We start from the raw sequence: 17,654 nt of genomic DNA on the forward strand, positions 1-17,654 counted from the left end.
ATATAAATGTTCACAAAGTCTGCTGCCTCAGTTTGTATGATGGCAATTTGCATATACTCCAGAATGCTATGAAGAGTAATCAGATGAATTGCAATTAATTGCAAAGCCCCTCTTTGCCATGCAAATGAACTGAATCCCCCAAAAACATTTCCACTGCATTTCAGCCCTGCCACAAAAGGACCAGCTGACATCATGTCAGTGATTCTCTCGTTAACACAGGTGTGAGTGTTGACGAGGACAAGGCTGGAGATCACTCTGTCATGCTGATTGAGTTCGAATAACAGACTGGAAGCTTCAAAAGGAGGGTGGTGCTTGGAATCATTGTTCTTCCTCTGACAACCATGGTTACCTGCAAGGAAACACGTGCTGTCATCATTGCTTTGCACAAAAAGGGCTTCACAGGCAAGGATATTGCTGCCAGTAAGATTGCACCTAAATCAACCATTTATCGGATCATCAAGAGCTTCAAGGAGAGTGGTTCAATTGTTGTGAAGAAGGCTTCAGGGCGCCCAAGAAAGTCCAGCAAGCGCCAGGACCGTCTCCTAAAGTTGATTCAGCTGCAGGATCTGGGCACCACCAGTACAGAGCTTGCTCAGGAATGGTAGCAGGCAGGTGTGAGTGCATCTGCACGCACAGTGAGGCAAAGACTTTTGGAGGATGGCCTGGTATCAAGAAGGGCAGCAAAGAAGCCACTTCTCTCCAGCAAAAACATCAGGGACAGACTGATATTCTGCAAAAGGTACATGGATTGGACTGCTGAGGACTGGGGTAAAGTCATTTTCTCTGATGAATCCCCTTTCCGATTGTTTGGGGCATCCCGAAAAAAGCTTGTCCGGAGATGACAAGGTGAGCGCTACCATCAGGCCTGTGTCATGCCAACAGTAAAGCATCCTGAGACCATTCATGTGTGGGGTTGCTTCTCAGCCAAGGGAGTGGGCTCACTCAAAATGTTGCCTAAGAACACAGCCATGAATAAAGAATGGTACCAACACATCCTCCGAGAGCAACTTCTCCCAACCATCCAGGAACAGTTTGGTGACGAACAATGCCTTTTCCAGCATGATGGAGCACCTTGCCATAAGGCAAAAGTGATAACTAAGTGGTTCGGGGAACAAAACGTCAATATTTTGGGTCCATGGCCAGGAAACTCCCCAGACCATAATCCCATTGAGAATTTGTGGTCAATCTTCAAGAGGCGGATGGACAAACAAAAACCCACCAATTCTGACAAACTCCAAGCATTGATTATGCAAGAATGGGCTGCCATCAGTCAGGATGTGGCCCAGAAGTGAATTTAATTTGTGTCATTCTCAAATCTTTTGGCCACGACTGTACACTAGTGCTACGCAATGATATATAGACCACGCCCCGCGCCCTACCCCCTCGTGTGAGGTCCTCCCAACCCCCGCCGCTCTCTGCCCCACCCCACCCCCTCCTCTCCTCCCCCTCAGTCTCTTCCTCCCGCCCTCCAACCCGTCCCTGTGTCCCAGTAAAGCGCGTTGAGCTCCGGGACTCGTCCTAGTAGCCTAACGCCGTCAGATGGAAACATGGCGACAGAGGTGAGAATGAATAGACTAATCTATCGTCTTCTTCAGCCTATGTCTTTCCCTTTACCTCTATGGGCATATGGTTGTATTGTCTTCCATGTGAGCAGGTAGCCTTGTGGAGACGGTTGTAACCTATATTCTGAACCGTTTGAATGGCGTTTGTCAGTAACAGCAAGGTTAGCCCTATGATAGAAAAGATTGTGTAGCATACAATCATTTCAATCTCTGTTACCCAGCAACAATAGAAATCAACACAACAGTTGTTTATTTACAAATAAAAAGTTCATTTCGAATATAACATTTGCTCAAACGGGTCAGGCAGGCAGGTTCATTTCGGCAAATAAATCATCTGCTTTGATTAGAAATGGAAGCCTTGTCATTTTAACACTTCTTCGGTCACCCTGACCGACATGGCATGTGAATAGCATATAATCCCTATATCATTATATTGCCATATTAAAGGTGTCGGTTAAAGGCGTCGGGAGGCTACGTGCCTGAATAGAGGTTAGTTAGAGGAATTCTCTTTGTGGCACGAACAGCATTTCCAGGGCTGTGTAGCCTATGCTACAACTTGTGCTTGAGAACAGGGATAAACAAGCAATCCTCGCGCCGTTAAACTGTTTTGGTGAAAGCAGAGCTCTTATTTTTTTGTCTAGAGTTCCGCCGTTAATCCGGTATAGGCAGGCTGGCCCGTGCTAGTGCTGAAACCTACTAAAGAGATATCAGCACCGTGGACAGCAACCCATTGAGGTCAAGGAGAGAAAATCTCCGCGTTTACACGGATCTTTTCATTTCCGTTATTCGGTCCAACTGCCCCTTTTATTGCCTTTCATTCATCGACACATTGGGGAAACAAGCTTGACGAACCATAACAGCCTAAACTAGTTTCCCAAAGCAAGAAACTAGACTGGCCTACACCCCCCTAAACGGCTAAGTCCACAACTATGGACATCAAGCTTCTTTATGGGGGGGGGCGATCATTTGGTGCCATCGTTGGCCTATTGAGCCTTCTAACCCTGCTCTTACAGAGATTGATTTGTTGTGAGCTGTTCTGTGATGTTGGGCCTTCTTCTATTGGCTCAATTCCATGATCCGGCTGCTGTAGCAGTGTGCATGGTCAGAGGAGAGAGAGAGGTAGACAAAGCGTTACAGAGAGAGGAGGGGGAGGAGAGAGAGAGAGAGAGAGAGACAAAGAGCTACAGAGAGAGGAGGGGGAGAGAAGAGAGAGAGAGAGACAAAGAGCTACAGAGAGAGGAGGGCGAGAGAGAGAGAGAGGACGGGAGAGAAGAGAGAGGGGAAAGGAGAGAGAAGAGAGAGGGGAAGGGAGAGAAGGAGAGAGAGAGCTACAGAGAGAGAAGACCAGTTAGAGAGAGAGGAGAGAGAGTGTGTCTGTGTCTGGGCCGTGATCCAACGGACTGCCAGACAGACTTTGATTGAACACCTCTCCTCTATCATCGTATACCCCTAAAGACTACATCAGCCACTGTTTGTATACATTACCTCTTGAACAGAGAGTGTGTGTGTGAGAGAGAGAGCGAATGAGCAGTTTAGTTTTATTCTCATGGTGAGTCATACACACTGCTTCCTCAGAACCAGAAAGTTAATCCATATTAGAATTCTATCCACAATCTCTCTCTCGCTTCCTCACATTCCTTTCTCTCTCCTCTCTCTCTCCCCAAATATGGGTGGGTGTGTGCGCGCTCTTATGTGTGTTTGTGTCCTGTAGTTCCATAACCTCCAAGAGTTGAGGCACAGTGCATCTCTGGCCAACAAGGTGTTCCTGCAGAGAGACTACAGTGAAGGGACCACCTGCCGCTTCCAGACCAAGTTCCCTTCTGAGCTGGAGAGCAGGGTGGGTAGTCTAACACACACACCACACACACACACCACACCACACACACACACCACACACACATGGCTGAAAAGACCGCTAACTGAGTGTCTCTCTGTCAGATTGAGCGGCCGTTGTTTGAGGACACCGTGAAGAGGTTGAATATCTACTATGCGGAGGCAGAGAAGATGGGAGGCCAGTCCTACCTGGAGGGATGTCTGGCCTGCGCTACAGCCTACCTCATCTTCCTCTGTATGGAGACACGCTATGAGAAGGTGAGACCGGGCTAAACCACCACAAGAGAACCACAGTAGAACTTCAGTAAGACCACAATATAAACACAGTAGAACCACACAGTAGAACCACCATACTAGAACCACATAGAACACCACAGTAGAACCACCACACTAGAACCACATAGTAGAACATCACAGTAGAACCACACAATAGAAACACACTACGACCACACAGTAGAACCACCACACTACAACCACATAGTAGAACATCACAGTAGAAACACATTACGACCACAGTAGAACCACACAGTAGAAACATTACGACCACAGTAGAACCACACAGTAGAAACATTACGACCACAGTAGAACCACATAGTAGAACCTGAGGCCCAAAACACCAGTCTCAACGTCAACAGTGAAGAGGCGACACCGGGATGCTGGCCTTCTAGGCAGAGTTACAAAGAAAAAGCCACAACTCAGATTGGCCAATAAAAGAAAAGATTAAGATGGGCAAAAGAACACAGACACTGGACAGAGGAACTCTGCCTAGAAGGCCAACATCCCGGAGTCGCCTCTTCACTGTTGATGTTGAGACGGGTGTTTTGCGGGTACTATTTAATGAAGCTGCCAGTAGAGGACTTGTAAGGTGTCTGTTTCTCAAACTAGACACTCTAATGTATAGTCAGTCGGGGCCAAAAGTTTTGAGAATGACACAAATATTAATTTTCACAAAGTCTGCTGCCTCAGTGTCTTTAGATATTTTTGTCAGATGTTACTATGGAATACTGAAGTATAATTACAAGCATTTCAAGTGTCAAAGGCTTTTATTGACAATTACATTAAGTTGATGCAAAGAGTCAATATTTGCAGTGTTGACCCTTCTTTTTTAAGACCTCTGCAATCCGCCCTGGCATGCCGTCAATTCACTTCTGGGCCACATCCTGACTGTTGGCAGCCCATTGTTGCATAATCAATGCTTGGAGTTTGTCAGAATTTGTGGGTTTTTGTGTGTCCACCCGCCTCTTGAGGATTGTTCTCAATGGGATTAAGGTCTGGGGAGTTTCCTGGCCATGGACCCAAAATATCGATGTTTTGTTCCCCAAGCCACTTAGTTATCACTTTTGCCTTATGGCAAGGTGCTCCATCATGCTGGAAAAGGCATTGTTCGTCACCAAACTGTTCCTGGATAGTTGGGAGAAGTTGCTCTCGGAGGATGTGTTGGTACCATTCTTTATTCATGGCTGTGTTGTGAGGCAAAATTGTGAGTGAGCCCACTTCCTTGGCTGAGAAGCAACCCCACACATGACTGGTCTCAGGATGCTTTACTGTTGGCATGACACAGGACTGATGGTAGCGCTCACCTTGTCTTCTCCGGACAAGCTTTTTTCAGGATGCCCCAAACAATCGGAAAGGGGATTCATCAGAGAAAATGACTTTAACCCAGTCCTCAGCAGTCCAATCCCTGTACCTTTTGAGGAATATCAGTCTGTCCCTGATGTTTTTGCTGGAGAGAAGTTGCCTCTTTGCTGCCCTTCTTGACACCAGGCCATCCTCCAAAAGTCTTTGCCTCACTGTGCATGCAGATGCACTCACACCTGCCTGCTGCCATTCCTGAGCAAGCTCTGTACTGGTAGTGCCCAGATCCCGCAGCTGAATCAACTTTAGGAGACGGTCCTGGCGCTTGCTGGACTTTCTTGGGCGCCCTGAAGCCTTCTTCACAACAATTGAACTGCTCTCCTTGAAGCTCTTGATGATCCGATAAATGGTTGATTTAGGTGCAATCTTACTGGCAGCAATATCCTTGCCTGTGAAGCCCTTTTTGTGCAAACAATGATGACGGCACGTGTTTCCTTGCAGGTAACCATGGTTGACAGAGGAAAAACAATGACTCCAAGAACCACCCTCCTTTTGAAGCTTACAGTCTGTTATTCGAACTCAATCAGCATGACAGATTGATCTCCAGCCTTGTCCTCGTCAACACTCACACCTGTGTTAACGAGAGAATCACTGACATGATGTCAGCTGGTCCTTTTGTGGCAGGGCTGAAATGCAGTGGAAATGTTTTTTGGCGATTCAGTTCATTTGCATGGAAAAGAGGAACTTTGCAATTAATTGTAATTCATTTGATCACTCTTCTTCTAACATTCTGGAGTATATGCAAATTGCCATATACAAACTGAGGCAGCAGACTTTGTGAAAATTAATATTTGTGCCATTCTCAAAACATTTGGCCACAACTGGACTGTCCTCTTGCTCAGTTGTGCACCAGGGTCTCCCACTCCTCTTTCTATTCTGGTTAGGGCCAGTTTGCACTGTTCTGTGAAGGGAGTAGTACACAGCGCTGTACGATATCTTCAGTTTCTTGGCAATTTCTTGCATGGAATACCGTCATTTCTCAGAACAAGAATAGACTGACAAGTTTCAGAAGAAAGTTCTTTGTTTCTGCCCATTTTGACCCTGTAATTGAACCCACAAATGCTGGTGCTGCAGATACTCAACTAGTCTAAAGAAGGCCAGTTTTATTACTTCTTTAATCAGAACCGTTTTCAGCTGTGCTAACATAATTGCAAAAGGGTTTTCTAATGATCAATTAGCCTTTTAAAATGATAAACTTGGATTAGCTAACACAACGTGCCATTGGAACACAGGAGTGATGGTTGCTGATAATGGGCCTCTGTACGCCTCTGTAGATATTCCATTAAAAATCAGCCGTTTCCAGCTACAATAGTCATTTACAACATTAACAATGTCTACACTGTATTTCTGATCAATTTCATGTTATTTTAATGGACAGAAAAAAAGCTTTTCTTTCAATAACAAGGACATTTCTAAGTGACCCCAAACTTTTGAACGGTAGTGTATGTTCCTTACTTTGTCATACTGTCTCCCTTTTGTTATTTCTTTCTCTCCCTGTTCCCTCCCCCCTCTCTCTACCCCTTTCATCCCCCTCTTTCTCAATCTCCCCCAGGTGTTGAAGAAGATAGGCAGGTACATCCAGGAGCAGAATGAGAAGATCTACGCCCCGCGAGGTCTACTCATCACTGACCCCATTGAGAGGGGCATGAGGGTCGTATCCTTACAGCTACTACTGCTGCTCTCTCTGTGTGTGTGTGTGTGTGTGTGTGTGTGAGAGAGAGAGAGACAGATAAAGAAGATAAAGAAAGATGGGGGAGAGAGATGAAGAAAAACAATATAGACATAGAGTGGGTGAACAGTACACATGTATGAGATTTAAAGAGGGAGAAAGAGATGAAGAGTCAACAGTACACGTGGGCTCCCAAGAATAAGGATCTTGTACACTGTGTTTGTATTGGATAGACCCAGACCCTCCTTATAGACCCAGCCCCTCCTTATAGACCCAGCCCCTCCCTTTAGACCAAGACCCTCCTTATAGACCCAGACCCTCCTTTTAGACCCAGACCCTCCTTATTGACCCTCCCTATAGACCCAGACCCTCCTTATAGACCCAGCCCCTCCTTATAGACACAGCCCCTCCTTATAGACCCAGACCCTCCTTATAGACCCAGACCCTCCTTATTGACCCAGACCCTCCTTATTGACCCTCCCTATAGACCCAGACCCTCCTTATAGACACAGCCCCTCCTTATAGACCCAGCCCCTCCTTATAGACCCAGACCCTCCTTATAGACCCAGACCCTCCATATAGACCCAGACCCTCCTTATAGACCCAGTCCCTCCTTATAGACCCAGACCCTCCCTATAGACCCAGACCCTCCTTATAGACCCAGACCCTCCTTATAGACCCAGACCCTCCATATAGACCCAGACCCTCCATATAGACCCAGACCCTCCTTATAGACCCAGTCCCTCCTTATAGACCCAGTCCCTCCTTATAGACCCAGACCCTCCTTATAGACCCAGACCCTCCTTATAGACCCAGCCCCTCCTTATAGACACAGCCCCTCCTTATAGACCCAGCCCCTCCTTATAGACCGAGACCCTCCTTATTGACCCTCCCTATAGACCCAGACCCTCCTTATAGACCCAGACCCTCCTTATAGACCCAGCCCCTCCTTATAGACCCAGCCCCTCCTTATAGACCCAGACCCTCCTTATTGACCCAGACCCTCCTTAGTTGACCCAGACCCTCCTTATAGACACAGATCCCTCCTATAGACCCAGACCCTCCTTATAGACCCAGACCCTCCCTATAGACCCAGACCCTCCTTTTAAACCCATGACCCTCCTTATAGACCCAGACCCTCCCTATAGACCCAGACCCTCCTTATAGACCCAGACCCTCCCTATAGACCCAGACCCTCCTTTTAAACCCAGACCCTCCTTAACCCAGACCCTCCTTTTAGAACCCAGACAGCAGACCCTCCTTATTGGGCCCAGACCCTCCCTATAGACCCAGACCCTCCTTATAGATCCAGACCCTTGAGCTAACCAGACCCTCCCTATAGACCCAGACCCTCATGGATAGACCCAGACCCTCCTTATTGACCCAGACCCTGGGAATATAGACCCAGATTTATAGACCCATTTTGGTTACCCTCCTTAATGACCCAGACCCTCCTATAACCCAGACCCTATATAGACCCAGACCCTTTGGGACCCAAGTCCTCCTATAGACCCTACCCTCCTTGGTTAGACCCAGACCCTCCCTAGTTAGACCCAGACCCTCCTTATAGAAGTAGTCCCTCCTTAAGACCCAGACCCTCAAGATAGACCCAGACCCTCATTTATAGACCCAGACCCTGGACTATAGACCCTCCCTGTATTATAGACCCAGACCCTCCCTTATAGACCCAGAAAACCCTCCTTATAGACCCAGACCCTCCCTATAGACCCAGACCCTCCTTATAGACCCAGATAGACCCGTCCTTATGACCCAGACCCTCCTTATAGACCCAGTCCCCTATAGACCCAGACCCTCCCTATAGACCCAGACCCTCCTTATAGACCCAGACCCAGACCCTCCTTATAGGAGATCCTTATAGACCCAGACCCTCCCAAATAGACCCAGACCTTATAGACCCAGACCCTCCTTATAGAGTCCCTCCTTATAGACCCTCCCTCCTTATAGGACCCTAGTAGTAGACCGAGACCCTCCTTATAGACACAGACCCTTTGGGATGACACATACAGCTTCCTGAGAGTAAACCCAGACCCTCCTTATAGACCCAGATAGACCCAGAATCCTTTTAAACCCAGACCCTCCAGAGACCCAGACCCTCCTTTTAAACCCAGACCCTCCTTATCCAAATGACCCAGACCCTCCCTGGTCATAGACCCATGCAGCTTGGTATCAAGACAGACCCTCCACAACCCAGCCTCCCTATAGACCCAGACCCTTCAGTGCTGAACCAGACCAGCTCTCCTAGATCATGATTATGCAAATACACAGCTACCTGTATAGACTATATAGCATCCTTTAACATAGTGACCCAGTCCCTCCTTATAGACCCAAACCCTCCATCCTGGTGTTTTAGACCCAGCCCCTGGAACAAAAGCTTATGCACCCAGACCCTCCCTTATAGACCCAGAACAATTCTTCCTCCCATAGACCCAGACCCCCTCCACATAACACCCTCCTTATAGACCCAGACCCTCCTTATAGACCCATAAACTGCCTTATAGACCCAGTCCCTATTTATGACCCAGACCCTCTAGACCCAACCCTCCTTATTTTCATCTTATAGACCCAGACCCTCCTTATAGACCCAGACCCTCCTTATAGAACAGAACCTTCATTAAAGTAGAGACCCAGAACCTCCCTTCATTAGACACAGACCCTCCTTATAGACCCAACCCTCCTTATAGAACAGACCCTCATTATAGTACAGAACTGGAACCTTCATTAAAGTAGAGACCCTGGAACCCTCCTTAAAGACCCAGAACTGGAACCTTCCTTAAAGTACCCAGAACTGGAACCTCCATAAAAGTAGAGAACTGGAACCTTCCTTAAAGTAGAGAACTGGAACCATCCTGTCCAGATAGAGAACTCCATCTAAAAGGAGAGGCTCCACTGGAACCTTCAGGCTCCAGAGAACTGGAACAGTGCTAAAGTGAGAGAACATGTCACCTCATTAACCTCCCGGTCCCTGGAACCTTCACCCAACCACAGTGAACTGGTGACTGGAACTGGAACCTCTACCCCCTGATCCCTGGAGAACTACAACCTGGTCCCTTAGAGAACCACCCGACAGCAGTGCTTGGTGGGCTGGGTATGCCTCTTGTTGTTGTTGTTGTTGTTTTGATTCTCACCTACTGAAGAACCATAAATGGCCCTGACCTAACAAACTTGAGCTAACGAACCGTCATTCGATCGCAACTGAAACAACTGAAGCAGATCAAGCTGAATCTATCAACGTTGGGAATACTGACGATTTAAAATTGCATTTTGGTTAACTTCTCGTCCCAAATGACAGCTTCTTCAGGCCTGGTAAAAAATACACTATATAGGGAGCCATTTGGGATAAAAGTCCTCCTATAGTGCACTAGTTTGGGGCTCTGGTTAAAAGTAGTGCACTAGTTTGGGGCTCTGGTTAAAGTAGTGCACTAGTTTGGGGCTCTGGTTAAAAGTAGTGCACTGTGTTTGAAGATAGTAGTGTTCAAGATAGGGACTAGGGTGTCATTTGATATGGAACGATGATGGACTACTACACACCTACCTGTATTCATTAGTGCACATCGTAGTGAAACATTTGAACCAGGGAAAACAGTTCTTATTGGACACGTTTCAGGTAGTCCCTCTACTGTTTCAGTTGGTTTTCTGCCGTTTGAGTGTCTTGTGAATAGGCCTGTGGACCCAGACACGTACTGTAGGAGATCAGGGTACTTCCCAAATGGCACCTTATTCCCTATATAGTGTTCTAATTCTGACCTGGGCAAAAGTAGTGCACTATATAGGGAATAGGGAGCCATTTGGGATGTAGCACTACACAGCTTGGCTGAGATGTAAACCACATGGATGGGCTGATAGTAGCAAACAGATGAATGCAGCTCGTTCCATCCAGAGACATATATATTAGCCTGTATAAATGGCTCAGGTACCATCCACTGGTCAGTGTCACGATGCAGCTTGGTATCAAACACTCCACAACCCAGCTATCCTCGTCTTCAGTGCTGAACCACCAGCTCTCCTAGATCATGATTATGCAAATACACAGCTACCTGTATAGACTATGTAGCATCCTTTAACATAGTGTTCTTCAGTCCTGGTGTTTTAGTGCTCGTCTGGAACAAAAGCCTGCACCAGGACCCTGTAATAAAGTCATGAACAATTCTTCCTGCACGCAGCACAAACACTGCTTCCTTTTTGCTACACAAACCCTCCTCCAAAGAACCATAAACTGCCAAAATGTCATTATTTATTGATGTGAAGCGTCTGCCTTTTATTTTCATCTGGGACATGTTTATGCAAAAGTAGAGAACTGGAACCTTCATTAAAGTAGAGAACTGGAACCTTCATTAAAGTAGAGAACTGGAACCTTCATTAAAGTAGAGAACTGGAACCTTCATTAAAGTAGAGAACTGGAACCTTCATTAAAGTAGAGAACTGGAACCTTCATTAGGGTTAGTGAACTGGAACCTTCATTAAAGTAGAGAACTGGAACCTTCTAGGGTAGTGAACTGGAACCTTCATTAAAGTAGAGAACTGGAACCTTCATTAAAGTAGAGAACTGGAACCTTAAAGGGTAGAGAACTGGAACCTTCATTAAAGGGTAGAGAACTGGAACCTTCTAGGGTTAGAGAACTGGAACCTTCATTAAAGTAGAGAACTGGAACCTTCATTAATCTAGAGAACTGGAACCTTCAGGGTTAAAAGTAGAGAACTGGAACCTTCATAAAAGTAGAGAACTGGAACCTTCATAAAAGTAGAGAACTGGAACCTTCATTAAGTAGAGAACGAGTGGGAACCTTCAGGGTTAAAGGGTAGAGAACTGGAACCGTCCAGGGTTAGAGAACTGGAACCTTCATTAAAGTAGAGAACTGGAACCTTCTAAAAGTAGAGAACTGGAACCTTCATTAAGGGTTAGAACTGGAACCTTCATAAAAGTAGAGAACTGGAACCTTCATAAGGGTTAGAACTGGAACCTTCATTAAAGTAGAGAAGTGGAACCTTCAGGGTTAGTCTGAGGGTAGAGAACTGGAACCTTCTAGGGTTAGAGAAGTCTGACCTTCATTAAAGGGAGAACTGGAACCTTCATTAAAGTAGAGAACTGGAACCTTCATTAAAGTAAGAGTGGGTACTGAACCTTCTAGGGTTAGAACTGAGGGTAGTAAAAGTGGGAGAACTGGGTTATAAAGGGTAGAGAACTGGAACCTTCATTAAAGTAGGGAACTGGAACCTTCATAAAAGTGGGAACTGGAACCTCATTAAAGGGTTACTCTGAGGGTAAAGTAGAGAACTGGAACCTTCATAAAAGTAGAGAACTGGAACCTTCATTAAAGGGTTAGAACTGGTTAAAGTAGAGAACTGGAACCTTCAGGTTAGTCTGGAACCTTCATAAAAGTGGGAACTGGAACCTTGATAAAAGTAGGGAACTAAAGGGTTAGAACCTTCATTAGGGTAGAGAACTGAACCTTCATAAAAGTAGAGAACTGGAACCTTCAGGGTTAAGGGTAGAGAACTGGGAACCTTCAGGGTTAGTCTGGAACCTTCATAAAGTAGAGAACTGGAACCTTCAGGGTTAACTGAGGGAGAACTGGAACCTTCATAAAAGTAGAGAACTGGAACCTTCATAAAAGTAGAGAACTGGGAACCTTCAGGGTTTAAAGTGAGGGAGAACTGGAACCTTCAGGGTTAGTGAGGGAGAACTGGAACCTTCAGGGTTAAGGGTAGAGAACTGGAACCTTCAGGGTTAAGGGTAGAGAACTGGAACCTTCATTAAAGTAGAGAACTGGAACCTTCATAATGCTTGGGTGTTGTTGTTTGATTCTCATGGTCAGAAGAACTTTAATAAATAACCACTGTACTCTTCCATCACTCCATTTTAACATGTCATTCTTTTTTTCAGGGTTGTGAGGGAAATACCCACTGGGCACACACTGGTTTAGAATCTCCAGGGCATTTCAGTGGAATAGGGTTGAATCTGACTTCTCTAGTCTGGTAAGTATCTTCTCTCTCCCCAGAACCTAATCAAGCATCTGATGCAATTATGTGGATTTTTCGATCTGGGTTTCTGAGGGTACATTCAGTGGGTACACTAGGGTTAGTCTGTTTTCAAACTGTTACAGACAACATGCCTAAGGGTTCCATTCACTTTCTAGGGTTGTCTCCAGACCATCACACACAATGATTGCCAAAGGTTATTTGATCCAACTGAGCATGCTGCCCCCCCCAAAAAAGGGAAGTTCAGTGGGTTGTCCAGTTAGTTGAGGGGTCAAGTGGGTACCTTCTAGCATCATACATGTCAAAGTTCATCCGGTGGGACCTTGACACTCCTGGAGCATCATTGAGTCCATGGGAGGGCTGTGGTCAAAGTGATAGTGATTGACCAGGGCTGTGGTCAAAAGTGGTGATTGACCAGGGCTGTTGTCTGAGTGATAGTGATGGGACCAGGGCTGTGGTTAGTCTGAGGGTAGTGATTGACCAGGGTTGGTCAAGGGTAGTGATAGTGGGATTGACCAGGGTTAGTCTGAGGGTAGTGATTGACCAGTGGGTGATTGACCAGGGTTGTTGTCTGAGGGTAGTGCACTAGTGGGATTGACCAGGGTTAGTCTGAGGGTAGTGCACTACCGTATAGGGTTAGTCTGAGGGGTTGTCAAAAGTAGTGCACGACCGTCTAGGGTTGTCCAGGGCTGTTGTCAAAAAGTGGGTGCACTATCTAGGGATTGACCAGGGCTGTTGTCAAAAGTGGGTACCGTCTAGGGTTGTCCAGGGCTGTTGTCAAAAGTAGTGCACTGAGGGTAGTGGGGATTGACCAGGGTTAGTCTGAGGGTAGTGACGAGTGGGTATTGACCAGGGGTTAGTCTGAGGGTAGTGACTATATAGTGGGATTGACCAGGGCTGTTGAGGGTAGTGCACGATCTAGGGTTGTCTGGGCTGTTGTCAAAAGTGGGTACCGATCTAGGGTTGTCTGAGGGTACCATTGGGAACCAGTCAAGGGTCCCCTGGGGCAGTGACTGAGTGGGTACCGTCTAGGGTTATTCAGACCATGGAGAGGGCCAGTAGAAATAGGAGGGAGAGCCCAGGTTAGTCTGAGGGTAGCCCCGGCGAGTGGGTACCGAGGAAGGGTTAGTCTGAGGGAAGTAACAGTGGGTACAGCTGCTAGAGTTGGAGTCTGAGGGTAGTAACGAGTGGGTACCGTCTAGGGTTAGTCTGAGGGTAGTAACGAGTGGGTACCGTCTAGGGTTAGTCTGAGGGTAGTGACGAGTGGGTACCGTCTAGGGTTAGTCTGAGGGTAGTGATGAGTGGGTACCGTCTAGGGTTAGTCTGAGGGTAGTAACGAGTGGGTACCGTCTAGGGTTAGTCTGAGGGTAGTAACGAGTGGGTACCGTCTAGGGTTAGTCTGAGGGTAGTGATGCAGTGGGTACCGTCTAGGGTTAGTCTGAGGGTAGTAACGAGTGGGTACCGTCTAGGGTTAGTCTGAGGGTAGTAACGAGTGGGTACCGTCTAGGGTTAGTCTGAGGGTAGTAACGAGTGGGTACCGTCTAGGGTTAGTCTGAGGGTAGTAACGAGTGGGTACCGTCTAGGGTTAGTCTGAGGGTAGTAACGAGTGGGTACCGTCTAGGGTTAGTCTGAGGGTAGTAACGAGTGGGTACCGTCTAGGGTTAGTCTGAGGGTAGTGACGAGTGGGTACCGTCTAGGGTTAGTCTGAGGGTAGTAACGAGTGGGTACCGTCTAGGGTTAGTCTGAGGGTAGTAACGAGTGGGTACCGTCTAGGGTTAGTCTGAGGGTAGTAACGAGTGGGTACTGTCTAGGGTTAGTCTGAGGGTAGTAACGAGTGGGTACTGTTGGTAGGTAAAAGGAGAGGGAACGAGGGAGGAGAGCACCAGGCATATCATCAGCCCCCTCCATCCCTCTCTACTCACCCACACATGCCCTCCCGTCCTTGGTGGGCTTGTGGCCCCTGGAACATGTCTTCCTGGGGCCACAGTTATAGTGGCCGTAGGTGTTGATGCAGACTGGACGGCTCTTAGGGCACACTGGGGGCCCACTCTGTTGCTTACACTCGTTGTTGTCTGGGGGAGGGTTAAGGAGGGGGGGGTGTTAAGGATTTCATCCCCAACAAACATTTGGTTGATAAAATATTTTCATAACTAAATATTTTCTTGAAAGAGAGTCTGATTCACTAGTTGTTGTCTGGCACGGGGCAGGGGAGGGCCAGGGTGGTTGGTGAGGGAGAAGGGAGGGGGGGTAGTGAGGCATGAGGTAGTGAGACAAGGGGAGGGTGAATAGAGGGGTTGGGGGGGGCAGTGTGAGGGAGAAGGGTCAGATGGAGGGATGGAAAAGGTATGGGAATAATTGATTACGGATAAGATCTTGTGCTTTGAAAAGATAGTTGGATTCCATCAATGTTGTTGTATTGATTTATTAGGGATGGTTAATTATTCTAAAACAAAAGAGCAAAGGGGAACAGTTTGACTTGTCAAGAAAAACAAAGAAAAGTAGAACAATAAGTTAACACTTACAGAGAAGATGACACTTATGAAAGATCGAAGCAAAACAGAGATAATCTACTAGTTCAAATGACAAACCAAATGGAGTGTCATTGGTCTTCGATAGTATACATTATCTTGATGACAAGGCATATTTTTTTATTTTGCTTCAAGGCATCTCATTCACTGCCCTCATATACCTGCAGAGATAGAGAGGACCAGAGAGGAGCGAGAATGAGAGAGCGAGCAGAACTTAATTTATTCATCTGTATGTTTTACTATATTGTAAATGTTGTTATATTCCATCTATTCTCTGCCAGACAAGACAGATCTACATACCTGCACAGCGGCCATTCTTGACAAAGAATCCTTCCCCACACTGAAAAAGACCAGGACATCAGTTCAAAGACATTTCCCAGCTCCACCATTTTGAATGCTAACAGAATGTAGTTGATGATTCCGTCTCTTCTATTTCATCTGATGCTGTTGGGAGAAAGTCTAACATGCTGAACATGTTGATTTTGTCCACCCACACTGATCAGAACACGTTGAAATATCAAATTAACTTTGAACCAACTATATTAATTTGGAGACCGGTTGAAAAGCATTAAACATTTATGGCAATTCAGCTAGCTTGCTGTTGCTAGCTAATTTGTCCTGGGATATAAACATTGGGTTGTTATTTTACCTGAAATGCACAAGGTCCTCACTTTGACAATTAATCCGAGTTTGTTTCAGAAATCTCTCCTCCTTCAGGCTTCTTCTTCTTTGGACTTTATATGGCAGTTGGCAAACAACTTTGGCATTACCACCACCAACTGGACTGGAGTGTGGACCTCAGTTCATCTTTCAATCAGCACGTGGGGCCTCCCGGGTGGCGCAGTGGTTGGGGCGCTGTACTGCAGCGAGTGCCACCAGAGACTCTGGGACTTTGCCAACCTCCTCCGACACATTGGTGCGGCTGGCTTCCGGGTTGGATATCGGATGTGTGCTGTGTTAAGAAGCAGTGCGGCTTGGTTGGGTTGTGTACGGAGGACTCATGACTTTCAAGTCCTGTAGCGGGATAGCAAGACAAGATAGTAGCTCCTAAACAATTAGATACCATGAAATTGGGGAGAAAAAGGGGTAAAATTCAAAAAAAAAACAAAAACAAAAAAAATCACCCACATGGTTTATACTAAAAACCAATGAGGAGATCGGAGAGGCGGGACTTGCACCAAATAGAATCAAGTTCTATTTTAGCGCCTTTTTTAGCGCCTTCTTTACACAGACAACTCATTGACGCGCGCGAGCACTGTGGATGCACTGTGTGAGGTCAGCATGTAACGGTTAGGAATCTCCACACAATGTAATTAAACAGAAAAACTACTGTTGTCATTGGGTAAGAATGTAGTCGCTGGTGATGGATTGGCTGAAACTTTTACCCAGGGTCATAGTTCATATGTCGTGGTGTAAGTCCGCAGAGCGTACCTGGGTATCAGGGGTCAGCACAGACTCCTCCCCCTCTTTAGGGTAGCCAATCTCCATCACAGAGTTCATGTCACTAGGCTGTAGTGGGCGGGCCACGGAACGGCCATCCGGCCAATAGACCTCCACCACGGTGACCTCGTCCTTGCCTGTGAGCCAATGTGAAGAAAGGAAGATAAATACACAAGCTATCCAGAACTACTAGCTAATATGTCTACAAGATGTCTACTGCACAGGAGGTTGGTGGCACCTTAAATCGGGCAGAACGGGCGTGTGGTAATGACTGGAGCGGAATGGTATCAAATACATCCAATTATTTCAAGGTGTTTGATGCCATTCAATGTGCTCCGTTCCAGACATTATTATGAGCCGTCCTCCCCTCAGCAGCCTCCACTGCGCCCTATGCACTCGTGGAGATCTGAGAGGATTTGATTGGGAGAAGCAGTATGGCGAAACTTCCACATCCTAGCCAAAGGGGAAATTGGATCATCATATTGACTGCATCTATTAAATCCTTTCGGATCTCTACAAGTGCATAGGGTCTAGGGGTCCATTTGGGATTAGGCCGTAAATGGGAAGTAAACAGGAAGTTACCCAGTCCAAAGTGGGCGACAGGCTCCATCTCACAGAGGTACCCCGAGCCGCTGTCGATGATGCGCATGAGAGCCCCACTCCGATTGGTGTAGGCCGTGACCCGGGCCCCGCGGGCGAAGGAGCCGAACCGCGTGCGAGGGATTACACGCAGCCAGTGATTGGACGAGCCCTGTCAGGGTCAAAGGTCAGAGGGTAAACCTGATGGGTCAGGAATATGTCGGGTGATATCATGGGCCCTGTTCAAACACTTGAGTTCATCCTCCTTCCTTCCATATAAATATGATAATAAACAAGGAGATAACACATTGATTTGGAATCGTCGCCTTGCATTAAAATATCTAAATGAAATCTCATCCGCTTGCAGTAATTCTCCACCAGGGGACAGTAATGAGGTCGTGACCATAGAGA

General features: G+C 46.7%; 2 protein-coding genes across 3 annotated transcripts in view; one reads left to right on the forward strand and one right to left on the reverse strand.

Annotated features, from left to right (window-relative positions):
* The window catches only part of crtac1a (cartilage acidic protein 1a), a 33,038-nt gene that overhangs the window by 3,926 nt on the left and 11,458 nt on the right, over positions 1 to 17,654 (reverse strand). The window contains exons 11-14 of one of the 2 annotated variants that reach the window (XM_065001242.1): positions 17,247 to 17,415; positions 16,656 to 16,801; positions 15,525 to 15,564; positions 15,103 to 15,385 (exon numbers count right to left, since the gene is read on the reverse strand). In XM_065001242.1, coding sequence (XP_064857314.1) covers positions 15,378 to 15,385; positions 15,525 to 15,564; positions 16,656 to 16,801; positions 17,247 to 17,415 — 363 coding nt within the window. In that variant the 3' untranslated portion in view covers positions 15,103 to 15,377. Of the gene's footprint in view, positions 1 to 14,618; positions 14,769 to 15,102; positions 15,386 to 15,524; positions 15,565 to 16,655; positions 16,802 to 17,246; positions 17,416 to 17,654 lie in introns of those variants that run through there. The other variant, XM_065001241.1, reaches the window with a different exon arrangement.
* Positions 1,470 to 6,761, forward strand: golga7ba (golgin A7 family, member Ba). Its single transcript, XM_065001226.1, has 4 exons — positions 1,470 to 1,559; positions 3,274 to 3,399; positions 3,501 to 3,653; positions 6,583 to 6,761. The coding sequence occupies exons 1-4, from the start codon at positions 1,548 to 1,550 to the stop codon at positions 6,742 to 6,744; spliced, it is 453 nt and encodes a 150-aa protein (XP_064857298.1). The 5' UTR covers positions 1,470 to 1,547; the 3' UTR covers positions 6,745 to 6,761.

The sequence above is a fragment of the Oncorhynchus nerka genome, linkage group LG15 (assembly GCF_034236695.1).
Source record: "Oncorhynchus nerka isolate Pitt River linkage group LG15, Oner_Uvic_2.0, whole genome shotgun sequence".
Lineage (NCBI taxonomy): Eukaryota > Metazoa > Chordata > Actinopteri > Salmoniformes > Salmonidae > Oncorhynchus > Oncorhynchus nerka.